Raw genomic sequence first — 13,580 nt, 5'->3', positions numbered from 1 at the left:
AAATCTACACCGTGTTGTTAAAGTGGGACTACTGAGTGGCTGGACCTTGCAGATGAACGTCTTTATTCTATAATCACTTGAGACTCAGATGGTCTCCATTCCACTGAGTTGAATTAAGTGTGTCACTTTAAACTTACGCAATCATTTATTTCACATGTTATGTTTCATATTAATTGACATTACTTTTGGAGAAATCTACTTTCACTTTGACTTGAAGGAGTCTTTTTAGAAGTAAAGTCTTGTCAAAAAAGTCAAATAAAATTTACCGCCATTCAATGTTGAACAGCCACTGCAAAATTTTATCTTGTAATTCCAGTTGTGTCCACAGTGGGGAGCACTTTTCACCCATTTTTTTAAACCAGAGACAGATGACTGAATGTAACTGTTCCACAGAGGAGCAGAATGTATTTTAAATGGATAACAACCCATTTAATTTGGTTGTTTGCAGGCCTAGTTTTGTTTTAAATATAACTTGAAGACTTTATCATGGAGGTGCTTCTTCTGCTTTTCAGTATACGTGGCTAGATTTGTGCACATCTTATTCGACTAAAACAACTCTGTTGCAGGTAAAATCTGGTCTGTTTGCATGAAGTCAGTCACAGTCAGTCTTACCCCTCTGTTCTGCTGCACTTTCCCTCTCAGAGACATTCACCCCAGCAGGACATGATGTGACATGACTCTGGTGTTGCTTCAAGCTGAACACTTACACAACAGCAGATTGTATAGATTTGAACTAACCTGAAGCATTTTTAACTGCAGTTGGTGTGTGTGCTATGATCATCTTCCACTGAGGCCATAACGGGGTGTTTGACTGTCTCCGTCCTGAAGAGAGAAGCCCGATGCTGCCTCATGAGTGAAGCGTTGTAAGTGTTGTGTCCTGTGGCGGCGAAAATGAACCGACAGGATCGCAGCAGAGTGAACACACAGACAGTAACCTCTGGAAAGAAACTTTACAGGTGGACATAGTTTAAATTTTCAGGATATCAGGGACATTTTCTGTAGTGTTTAAGGTGAATTCAGGAGACATTGATTAACCCCTAGTGTATTTATGGCTAAATATTGTAAATTCTGAGGCCACAATAAGACAATGACCATAACCTGTGGAAAGTAACTGTGTGAACTGAACAAAGATTTTTTTTTGCAAAACAGTTCACAAAGCACTGTTTAAATTAGAAAGCAAAGAATATTACTGATCACTTCACACTAGATTTGTACCTTCTTTTCTGTTTTTTTTTTTTTACATTTGTTGTATTATTTTTAGTTTAAAATGTATTTGATAGACTTCAATTTTTCTTACATTGCTGCCTTTTAACAAAAATGTCTCATTCTTTAGTGTTTTAAGCATTTCAGCCATATAAACACAGTTGGTAGAGTTATATTCTTTATTATAAAGATTAAAGACATGTTGGTATTTATTGTATATATCTCCAATTTATACATTTTAACTCTCCTGTTGTCCTCATTTATGGGCACCAAAAAAATAATTGTTTCCTTGTCTGAAAAAAATCAGCAAAAAAATTCCCCAAATTTCTGAAAATTTGCAAAACCTTCAGGAAGAAAATTCCAAGTTTCCCTTAAAAGTATAGTTTTTTTAAAATTCCCCAAATTTAGCGAGGAAATTTTTGTAAATATTTTCAAAAATAAGTAAAAATCTTCAAAAAAATCATAAAAATATCTTAACTGATTACATATATATCAGTAAAGCTTCTAATATTTTCTTTAAGAACATTCATTAAAAAAATCAACCAAAATCCAGTGAAATTCGCTGGATTTTGGTTGATTTTTTTGTGAATGTTCTTAAGAAACATTTTTAACATTTCTTTTTTTCCCACCAAAAAATGTTAAAAGATTTCCCAAAAATGTTGAAAATGTGGGCATCAGAAATTTCACTGTGAAAATCTTTTTTTTTCTCTACATTTTCAAACTATATAACGGTTCAATTTGACCTGCTGCACGACAAAAGGGTTAAAAGAAGAAAATGTTATAATTTACAGCTAACTAGCTACGGCTTTGTATTTTACAATGGCAATGCTGTATAAATACAGTACAATATTGGAAAATCTAGTCACAGTTGTAAACATGAAACTAAACAGCAAAGCAATTTAAGTAAATTAAAAATAGCAACTACAGAAAAACACCCAATAGCTGAGATATTTTTAAAAATATCTATTCAGAGCAGAGGCTTTTGTGTAACTGGAGCTGTTAATGCTTCTGTCATGTTAGTTTTTGTCATCACTTACTCGGCTAATATGTTTCCTCTCTGAAACCATTAATTTAACATTGGTTTAAAGCTTGTTTTATTTTATTCCCTACAGTAAAATCAAGTCAAATGGCTTGTATGTGCCTTCAGTGTGTGCGTCTGATTCATGCTACAACATGCTGCCCCTACATTTCTGTCTGCTTATCTTTGATGTGTGACCCATGTGAGACAACAGGAGGACCTGAGCTCAGAGTAATGACAGGCCTTGAAAAGAAACTTTATACCACAGGCAAAAAACCCCCCTTAAACAATAGACGCCGCCTCCCTCCTCCTCTGCAGCCTCGTCTCTTTCTGGAAATCTGTTTCTTTCTGTCTGCTCTCTTTGACCATATAAGGCAGGAAATTAAAGCCAAAGCTCATTGGTGGACGAGAGACAAAGTGCAGGTAGGACTTTCACCTTGTTTGGGGTGTGTTGAAGTCACTCTGAGATCATGACTTTTTCTTTTGGCTTCATTTATATTTCTGTTTTCAGTTAAATATAAGTTTGATTTTGGTTCCATAAAATCCAACACAAAGATCCCCTGTAGTTTATATGTTTGCACCGACACTGGACTCACTGAGTTGTCCCTAAAACAATTGAAATATCAATTTATGAACACATACTGTGTGCTTCTAGTAGTCTCACATGTTGAGCTACATTTAATCCCCCTCTGGGGATCCATTTATGTGCTTTGTGTCATATTTCCACCATGGACACATCAGCAGTGCCACACCCCTGCTCCTGTTGCAGGTACAGACGAGGCTCCACATTCCTGCACATTTACCTCCAACGTTCTACAATTTATACAGTTTCATTCAGCAGACGCCTTTATCCAAAGTGATGCACATCCGAGAGACGAGATAATGTTATCATAGATATCTATATCTATCATAGGTAGATAGATAGATAGATAGATAGATAGATAGATAGATAGATAGATAGACATATCACATAATATATATAATATAATATGCTTTGTTATATTTACCAGTATAACAAACCTGTTTGTTATATTGGTGTTTAATCACATCAGGTCAGAAAACACTGAAAAAGAGCCACAGGCGAGTCTTGATGGTTTCATCTGACCTAAATCTAAACATTTAAACTGACAGAAAAACAAGAAAAGCAGGAAAACTCTCCAGTTTGAGAAGCTGGAAACTAAAATATTTTGCTGGTTTGTTTTTGTATGATAAGTGATTAATCAATTATTTAATTAGTAAATCAGCCGATAATTTTGTCATTATGAAAATATATTGTATTTCTTTCCCTTTGTGTTACACTAAAAGAAGAGAAATGCTGGATTAACTTAAATTTATTGTTTCATTTGGTGAAACACAAATGAATTTTGCTCATCGAAATACATTTTGAGAAATTAATATTTTTTTTAAAATTATAGATGATTTAAAAAAAATTTAAAAAGTAAAATCCCAGATTATTTTATTATTATTATTATTATTATTATTATTATTATTATTATTATTATTATTATTATTATTATTATTAGTTGTTGTTGTTTTTACACGTGAACTGTAAAAAAAAACACGCCTTGACTGTAAATAATGTCCACATCAAAACTCTGCATTTGTATATAAGGTAGTTCATTCTTTTGTAGCGTTTGACTGAAAAATCACAATATTTAAATCAGCATGAATACCATTGTTTAAAAAATACTTGCTACTATTGAAAATTATAATAAGAATTGAAAAATGGTAAATAACTGTTTAGACTGCTATTTTACATGTGTCAAATAACAGATAATATCCAATAAAATCAAATTAATTAACACGTTGAATATAAACAAACAAACAAACAAAACAGAACAAAACTGTGAAAAATGTCTACATCAAAAATCTGTATTTTTACAAAATGACACTGTTTTACTACTTAAGTAAGATGATATTGATTGATTAATTGATTGATTGATGTATTTAAACCATGCACTATTCCACTATTTTAAATATATATTTTCCTGGCACTCTTGCTGCCATTATTTTAAGTATTTTAATCTTGAATTATTGTTTTAACACAATATACACGCTATAAATAAAACAGTGCATCTGCTTGAATCAAGGGTCCAGTTTTTGCTTGTGCATTTCTTGTAGCCACAGCTGACAACTGCAGGTTTTTCCATGCTGCCTTTGAACGCAGCATCCGCCGCGGTGGGAGGGGGGCGGAGCCTGTAACTCACCTGCGAATAATAAAACAGGGCTGATCAAAGCAGCACACCTGAGCAGCTGGACCGACGGAGCGGAACCTCTGCAGACACCAGAACCAGGAGGAGAGTTTGTTGGTCTTTTTTGTTTTTCTTCCTGAGCAGCTGCTGGTTTGTGAACAAAGTGTCGTCGAGCAGAACTGAGCTGCTGCAAACACGGACAGGAGGAGCTTCACCCAGAGTGCCTGCAGCTGAAAACCAGGTGTGTTCTCTTGGTTTTAACTTGTACTTATCCACCGATAGGAACGATTGTGAGCTGACTTTAATTTAACTAAAGAAACTCAGCTCTTAGTTAATTAGGTTCCTTCTTGATGAGAAATCAGTCGCACCTGATGAGAAGCTCAGGTGAAACACAGCAGCCCTTTAAAGCTGCACATGCGCCGTTATCACTGAATATTGGTGCATAGAGTCAAAAAGAAGTTAATTCAGGACTTCAGTTGCTCACTCATCCCGCTGCTCACACCAGTATAACCAGTAACCAGCCAGTTTAGAGTCTTTAACCATCACTTTAGGCTCCAACTCCTCACCTGTGTGACTGCTTTGATTGGAGGGTTTCATGTTTCCTTTATTTCCCAGGTATTGGTAATGATATGCAGCAACAGGAAAAACAGGCCCATCCTCTGGAGTGAAAACTTATCACCAGACTGTATTTTGTTACTTTTACTGGTGCAGTTTGCTGGGTGATTGGCATGGCTGTTTTTTTTTTTTTTTCTTCTTTGGTTAAGTAGCCTGCACACACCCAGCTGCTGCTGCCTTCAGGGCACAGAATTGGCATGAAGTCACAAAAGAGGACTGTCTTTCATGAATTATCTGAGGGTTGTGTTTCCATGCATGACTTGCTAAGTTAGTTTGTTGGTCGCAGTGCAGGCTTTCTCTTCTGGACATCAAACGGCACAAAGTCCTCTGAGGTGCTGCAGAAACGCCCATGTGATCCAGCTCTTATTAAAGCCTGTTGTTCAGCAAACATCTTTTCTGTTCTTCTTTCTGTCGGTTTCCCCAAGTCCTGCTCCACCTCAGACATGTAAGAAATCAAACATCATCTTCTCACTAATCCCTGAAGTCAGTGCTACAACACTGTTGTCAGGCTGCAGAGCTTGTGCTCTGAGTTCGCTAAGAACCCGAGTAAAGCAGGGATTGACTGTCAGCCAAGAACAGGGCGAGAGCAGGAGAATGGACATGCTGCTGAAAACGTGCCGTAGAACACAAGAGATTAAAGAGATTCACATAGACAATAGGGATGTCCTCCAGGTTGACAGGTTTTGGAGGAAGATCTGGGGTGATTCTGCCTCCAGATGTGATTCAGATTAGCTTTTGATGGTGGTTCTGTTGGATTTTGGTGCCTTCAAATGGCAGGAATCGATAAGAGACGAATGTATGAGAAGATTTCAGAACTACAGGGTGTCACAATGTGCAAAGACAGTTTTTGCAACTTCCTGAGGAAGTTAGCCCACATGGAAAGCTTCACCATACATGCCAACATCACAAGATTTGTGTGTGGTTTTAATGCTGTTAGTTTGATAACTAAAGTTGCTCGTATACCGACTGCACATGTCGTTTTCTCTGTTTGTGCTGCAGCTTTAAACGCCCTGCAGGGTTTAATGGTGAAACCAGAAGTAAAGTCAGTGTGTTCCTCCTCCTCCCCCACTGATCTTCAAGAGTCTGAGCACATAATGAACTTAGGAGAGACACAGATGACACCTTGTGCACTGATCCCTTTATCCCTCGCTCTATAGACACACACACACACTATCTGCGTCTTTATCTCCCTCTGCACACATAAACACACACACATAAACACACACACATAAACATTCTGTTGGTTTTCATCTTCAGCCTCCTCTTGACAAGTTATCTGAGGTGAGAGTAAAGGTGCAGAAGGTGTGTTTGCTGTGCAGATGAAGTCCTTCAGGGTTAATGTGTGGTTTTGAGGCTCGATAGATAAAATGGAAACACATGAAACCTTAAGACCTGCTGAATGCTGATATCCCTGTGAGACGACATTAGTTTAATTTCCCAATGCTGTTTGCCCTGATGATGTCTGTCCTATCTGCGTCTATTTATACAAAGCAGCTCTGCAACAGTTTGTGCAAAATTGATGTGGATCCGAACTGTCTGTCTGAGTCATCTTAACTTTTAATGCACTGAATTTATTCATCCATGTGATTTGGAGCTGTTTTTACAGCTGTGTATGTGTTTATTTTTAAATTATTCTGATCAGGTCTTATGCGCTGAGTGTTTCAGTGTGGAGCTGCAAGATCAATCTGACAATACAGAAAAGGAAAAAACACATTTCTACTGCAGAACATGAGCCCTTTCTCCTATATTGGCTTTTTTTTCTTTTTAGCAGTCCAAGCAAGAAACTTATGTCATTAATTTGAATGAGCATGAAACCTGCAGACAAGTAATAAAGCTTTACTTTTAAAATGTCCAAAATCAGAAAAGGTTACAAGACACTGCATCTGTTAACAAAGAAAGATGAAGAAGATTTTTGTTAAATAACTTGCTGTCATGTCACAAACTATTTGACATTATTCACAATTGAGCATATTGATTCTTTAATATTAGAATCATTATGCTCCTGCTTCTAATCTTATTCATTCATGAAATCATGACATTAATTAGGTCTTTTTGTTCTTTCTTTCTTGCAATGACTCCTCAAACAATGAATCGGTTTCAACTCTTCATACCCAGATGCTGCTGGTGAAAGCTTAATCCGGGTGATGATTTTATCTGTTTTTAGGGCATTTTTATTTTTTCTAGAGCAGCAGTGTGTTTCTGCAGGGTGTGGTCGGGGAATAATGACATTTCTCTTTCTGCCTGGACTTGCTGCAGCATTCCTTCCTGCCTCTCTGCCTGCAAAGCAAAGCATCTGTCCACTGACCTCCATCAGAATCAGCTTAAACAACACGAGAAAGACTTTAAATACAGAGGCAGAATGATCTGTATGTGTGTAAGAGCTGCACATTTATTAAACATGGTGGAAACTGGGTAATTGAGTGAAGGACTGTGGATAATGAGCAAGTGATGGGAATTTGTGGAATTCTGCGTAATGAGTTGGAGAGGAAGGAATGCGGGCCAGGAAGGGAATAAAGGATGGACAGGTAGAAGAAGCTCAGCTGGAATTTGACTAATTGTTTTGTCTGATAGCTTTAAGCCTCACATCGTTTATGCTCTTAAAATAAAGCCTGATTTGGACGTTTTCTGTGATCCTAAGGGAACGTAATACCTGGATTGTCGCCTGTTGTCCGTTTTGAAGAGCTCTGGTGTGAGGTGATGTTTGTAGGTCACACATAAAGAGGATGATAATATTACGGTGAACTTCAAACAGATGTTCCAGAGAAGATGATGATGTGCCCAAACCTGTTCCTCTCGACAGTTCAGTGAATTTCATCGCCTGGAACAGTGTTGTTAGTGAATGTGCATACACCTCAGCTATGTTCATGTGAAAAAAAATCATGTATCAAGCTGTAACTTACCAGACAAGTGTGGTACTTCTTAAATAACAAATGGTGGCATTGTGGACATTCAAGTGACATACCAGCAGCCTGCTTCTTTCTCTTGTCATCTTTGGCATCATATCGTTTGAATAAAGCTGCATTTTAAGATGGATTTTTTTACTGTTGTTGGTCAAAGGAGTCACTATATTCTATTCACTATCTGATCTTTGTCCTTTCTAACCACATGTGATGAGGATGTGGTTTAACTCAGCTGTTTAGAATTTGTCACCAGTTGAACAGCTTGAAACTTTTTGTGTACCGCTGGTTAACTTTAACTCTTTTTCCAACTAACAATAGAAATAAAAATCTTTATTTTCTTTTCTCTAAATCAGAAAAGAAGACCTTCTGCATGCTGCAATTATCTTTTGTCTCATCAGAACAGAAAGTCCATAGGATGAAGCTATCTGCAGTACACCAATATTTTTCTCTCTGGTCCATCACCAAAACCTCCACCAAACACAATGAGCAGCGCTGCTAAATATGTAAAGTAAAAGCATAATCTTCTCAATGGAGACATATGTAATTTTCACAAAAGTGGCATTTAAAGTGGGACTGTCATGTGGATCGCATTGCAAGAAGTTCGGTCCGCAGTAAAACATCTATCATCGTAATTTCTTCTTGTCTCTACAAGGTGTTCCAGCTCTTCTTGAAAGATCAAACTCCTTAAAATGGCTTTACTTTTGTTTAAACTCCTCCTTTGCTCTCTTCTAAAGCTACCATGACAGACGCAGACAAGTTCCTGTACGGGGACCGCGGGGGGATGAACAACCCTCTGGCTCAGGCCGACTGGGCCACCAAGAAGCTGGTGTGGGTCCCCAGTGAGAAACTGGGCTTCGAGGCCGGATCAGTCAAAGAGGAGCAGGGAGAGGAGTGTGTGGTGGAGCTGACAGACTCTGGCAAGAAGGTGGACATCAAGAATTTCTCTTCTGATTCTGACTTAGTTCATCTTTGACATTATGATTTAACAGTTTTCATTTGACGCAACACTTAAAGCCTGGTTCAGAAGTCTGTCTGACAGATGTCTTGTTTCTGTAATCCTCAGGTGAAGGTCAACAAGGACGACATCCAGAAGATGAACCCACCCAAGTTCAGCAAGGTGGAGGACATGGCTGAACTCACCTGCCTGAACGAGGCATCTGTGCTGCACAACCTCAAGGAGAGATACTACTCTGGACTCATCTATGTGAGTCTGGGCCTCATGTTGGAGGACTCTCTTTGTGGTGTCTTTTATGCTACTGCTCCTCTTTAACCGTCACGTCTTATATCTTACCCAGACGTACTCTGGTCTTTTCTGCGTGGTCATCAACCCGTACAAGTACCTGCCCATCTACACCGAGGAGATCGTGAACATGTACAAGGGCAAGAAGAGACACGAGATGCCTCCTCACATCTACGCCATCACAGACACGGCCTACAGGAGCATGATGCAGGGTACCTCAATCCTACTTTTATCAAGACAAACCACGTTTGGCAATGTTGAGGGTTATTTGGTTTTACATCAGCACGTACACTACCGTTCAAAAATTTGGGGTCACTTAGAAGTGTCCTTGTTTTTGAAAGAAAAGCATTTTTTTTCAATGAAGATAACATTAAATGAATCAGAAATGCAGTCTAGACATTGTTAATGTGGTAAATGACTATTCTAGCTGGAAACGGCTGATTTTTAATGGAATATCTCCATAGAGGTACAGAGGAACATTTCCAGCAACCATCACTCCTGTGTTCTAATGCTACATTGTGTTAGCTAATGGTGTTGAAAGGCTAATTGATGATTAGAAAACCATTGTGCAATTATGTTAGCACATGGATAAAAGTGTGAGTTTTCATGGAAAACATGAAATTGCCTGCATGACCCCAAACTTTTGAACGGTAGTGTACATGCTCAGATTGGTTTAGGACTGCAACAGTGAATAGTATCCAACATAATTTACAAAAACCAGATTACTTCAAGTAGCTTTTTTTCCCCTCGTTCTCGTCTAACAGTCCTAAACACTCAGATATTTAATGTATTACTGTAAATAAATAGACAAAATCTTTATATTTGAGGAGATGGATTTTTTTTTGTGTGTGTGTGTTTGATAGATAATTGAACTGATTGTGTTTTCTGCTGATCGACTAAACATTAATCGGTTCAGTTGAATTGTTTACGTACATATTTTCTGCCACAGAAACTGCACAGTCCAACAATAACCCAGCATGTGACCGTGCAAATTCCTCACATTCACTTCAGCTGCTTTTGTTCTCTGTTATTTCAACTTTGTTTTTCCTGATCTGGATTCTCATCTTCCTCTTTTTCTACCAGACCGTGAGGACCAGTCCATCCTTTGCACGTACGTCACTCTTTTATGTTGGGACTCACCAACAAACTGATTTAAAAGTTATTTCCTACATGATAAGTCTTTTTAGTTCCTAGCTTGTTGAGTCAAACGTGGTTTTTGTTCTCCCCTCAAGACCGTAGTCACTCAAAACATCTACAATCTCTGTTATTTTTTTAATAAAACTGCGTACATGTGTGAAAACTGTCACCCATAGTGATGAATCATGACAAAAGGTTCAAGATTACTTTATTTATACGGGTAGATTTGTTTTGCTGAAAAAATTATTGCATTTGACATTCCACTACAAAACACACATTGAACCGGACAGGCAGGTAGTTGATCGACTGATAAAACAAGACAAAAAAGTGTCCAATGTTCCACCATTCACCAATATAGCAGCAAGTATAAGTTAATGTGAAAATTTGCCTATTTTCTAAGAAATTTGCCTCAAACAGTTATGATATCAGTGTTTATAAGTTGTTTCTGTTGCCCCAGTTGACCAAAATATTGGTTATTGTTGCGGGTTTAAAGCTGCAGTGTAGATTTTTAGTCTCCCCCTGCTGGCAGTGAGAGCAATTACATAAACACTGTCACTGTGATGTTTTTATTTATTGCTTCATAGTTCCGCCATTGTTTCCAGTGTAGCGGCATGGAAATGTCGACGCAGAGAGCAGATTTAAAGCTCTGTTATACTAGTAGACACATTTATATTGCACTGTTTGGCTTCAGTGTAACTCTGACATTTATTTATATGTAAAGATTCTGCCCTTCAGCTTTAAGTCCAACTTTAACGTCCAACTGACCTTCATTTTTCTGAAAAAAACTAGTCTTACTTCAGGATCTACTTAGTTGTATTTCTGTATCTTTTGATCGTATCACACAATCTTTATTGTCAGACAAATTACAGGAATTGTAGATGAATACAGTAGATTAATTATCAGTGTACTGTCCCTGTGTAACAGAAATGAGCCTTCTGATTGAAGCCTATTGTGCATCTAAATCTCTGTTCATATTTCTACAGTGGGGAATCAGGAGCAGGAAAAACCGAAAACACAAAGAAAGTCATTCAGTATCTTGCACATGTCGCCTCTTCATTCAAGTCCAAGAAAGACCAGGTCAGTGCTGCTGTAGTTTTTCATTCTCTTGTCTTCAGTTTCTTCAGCCAATCATTTTTGAACAACCACAATGGAAAGTCCCCAGTGTTTTCTGTCTTCTGATGTTCTCTGCTGTCTCTTTTCTCCCCATTTGTTGATTGTTAGTCATTCCTATAATGTTGTGTATCTGAACAAGCGGTGAGGTGACTCTGAGCATTCCTGTTTCAGGCCTCGACGTGCCTGCCTCACCTCTGCGGTTACTTATACTGAAGCAGAATGCAGATGTGTGTCTGTGTGTTTGTACTTGTACTACTGTTCTTATATGTAGGTTATTTTTACAAGACTTTACACGACGTGCCTCATAAATCATGTTTTCATGACTCCTGAAGTGACACCAGGTTTCCTCTGCAGTTATGTAATTTTTGTGCTGAAGTTGGTGTCAGATGTGTTGAACTGTGTCTTTTTCACCTTTTCTCCAGGGCAGTGCTGTGTTGTCACATGTGAGTTCATCTATCTGACTCCATAAGTGTTCGTACTCCACCACTAACAGAAATATGTTGTCTTTGTCTGGGTATTGAAGGAAATGCATGAAGGAATACTAAAGAATATGCTGCGGCTTTAAGGAAACAGTTTGGGAAATGCCTGAGAGAGTTATTGCTGGAGAGTAGGATGAAAAAGACAGAAGGATTGATACCACTGTCATGTTTGTGTGGTAAATATCAAGCTGCAACTAGTTGACTTGGATTAACACAGAGACTGGAAACAGGGTCTTTGTCTCACTTAGCAAACTACAGCTACCAGGACCTCTGAAACTCTAACACGTTTTAATCAGGCTGGCACATACAGTTGTGAACAAAGGTTTACGTACACTTGAAAAAACCATGTCTATGATGGCAGTCTTGACTCTCCAATGACTCCTATAACTGAGTTTTCTGTGCTGCTGCTGATGATGTGGACGAAAGAGGCCTTCTGGAGGAAAGTTCTGTGGTCAGATGACACAAAAATGAAGCTATGACCAGAAAAAGGTTTGGAAGAGAGAAATTGAGGCCTTTAACCCCAAGAGCACCAAACCTACTGTCAAGCATGGTGGTGGCAGTATTATGGTCTGGGGCTGTTTTGCACCAGTGGAATTAGTGCTTATACAAAGTGAACAGAGCAGTGAAGAAGGATTATTATGTCAATTTTCTCAAGGAAAACCTAAAATCAGCCAGAAGGTTGGGTCTTGGATGTAGTTGGGTGTTTCCAGCAAGACAGTGACCCAAAAAACACATCAAAAGTGGTTAAGAAATGATCAAATCGGGTTAGAATGACTTTTTTAGACTGGCCCCACCATAGTTCTGACTTTAACCCCATCAAGACTCTGTAGACTGTGGTGAAGAAACAAATTTAGTTGAAATGCACTAATACTGTCAAGAGGAGTGGTCAAAGATAGTGCCTAGTTGAGATAGAAAAATGGCCATGTGATATTTAACCAAATAATTATATGTATATGTTGTATATCTATATATTTGACCCAGCAGATTTTATCATATATCCAGAGACCCATAATGAATCTATGAAAGAACCAAAATTTGTAACAAAAGTATATTTCAATCATTCCATCATAGAAAACTAGCAGTTCTACGACTAAACTGGAGGAACTCAAGACTGCCACGATACATTAGATCTTTACAAGTGCGTGTAAACTTTAATTCACAACTTTAATTCCCCATAAAACCACATCTTGCCTTTTTATTTTTTTTACCGTTTGGTTTTCGTAGTTTTTTGTCTCATCTACTAACTGAAACTTTTTTTTCTAACTACAACATTTAGAATATTCCCATCACAAGGCTTAAATGTGTTGAATAGTTTCTTTTAAAATACTACAAGTCATTTTCCGTTCATAATTTAAAAAAAAAAAAAAAAAGTCTGAATTCAGGGAACAAGGAGAAAGATCTGCTCAACAGTTATTTCGCCTGCAGCAGTAAGCTGAACAGCAGAGCACTCAAACGGTAACTTAATCTGAGGCTGAACTGAACTGAGGTGTTTGTGCCTAATTTGAGGCTGCATTAGGTGCAGGTTTCCCACTCCACCCAGCACCTGTTTTTATTGTTTCTCAGTCTGCTCAGGGCTGGTTTTGGCATTGTTAGGTAGCCGTATGTATGCTGTTGGGATGTTGCACTGCTGCATTTCCTTCAGGGGATCTTGGCTAACCTGCCTGTGTGCTTCTTGTGTTGTCG

The 13,580-nt window shown here is 38.1% G+C and overlaps 1 protein-coding gene across 1 annotated transcript in view; it reads left to right on the top strand.

Annotated features, from left to right (window-relative positions):
• The first annotated feature begins 4,445 nt into the window (after positions 1 to 4,445).
• The window catches only part of LOC111564230 (myosin-9-like), a 34,145-nt gene continuing 25,010 nt past the window's right edge, over positions 4,446 to 13,580 (top strand). Inside the window, exons 1-7 of the mRNA XM_023263689.3 lie at positions 4,446 to 4,654; positions 8,663 to 8,853; positions 8,992 to 9,132; positions 9,224 to 9,380; positions 10,252 to 10,279; positions 11,289 to 11,382; positions 11,841 to 11,861. Coding sequence (XP_023119457.1) covers positions 8,668 to 8,853; positions 8,992 to 9,132; positions 9,224 to 9,380; positions 10,252 to 10,279; positions 11,289 to 11,382; positions 11,841 to 11,861 — 627 coding nt within the window. The 5' untranslated portion in view covers positions 4,446 to 4,654; positions 8,663 to 8,667. The remainder of the gene's footprint in view (positions 4,655 to 8,662; positions 8,854 to 8,991; positions 9,133 to 9,223; positions 9,381 to 10,251; positions 10,280 to 11,288; positions 11,383 to 11,840; positions 11,862 to 13,580) is intronic.

Source organism: Amphiprion ocellaris, chromosome 4 (assembly GCF_022539595.1).
Source record: "Amphiprion ocellaris isolate individual 3 ecotype Okinawa chromosome 4, ASM2253959v1, whole genome shotgun sequence".
NCBI classification, from domain to species: Eukaryota; Metazoa; Chordata; class Actinopteri; family Pomacentridae; genus Amphiprion; species Amphiprion ocellaris.
Note: the sequence above shows the minus strand (reverse complement) of the source record. Positions and strands in the feature narration are given on the sequence as shown.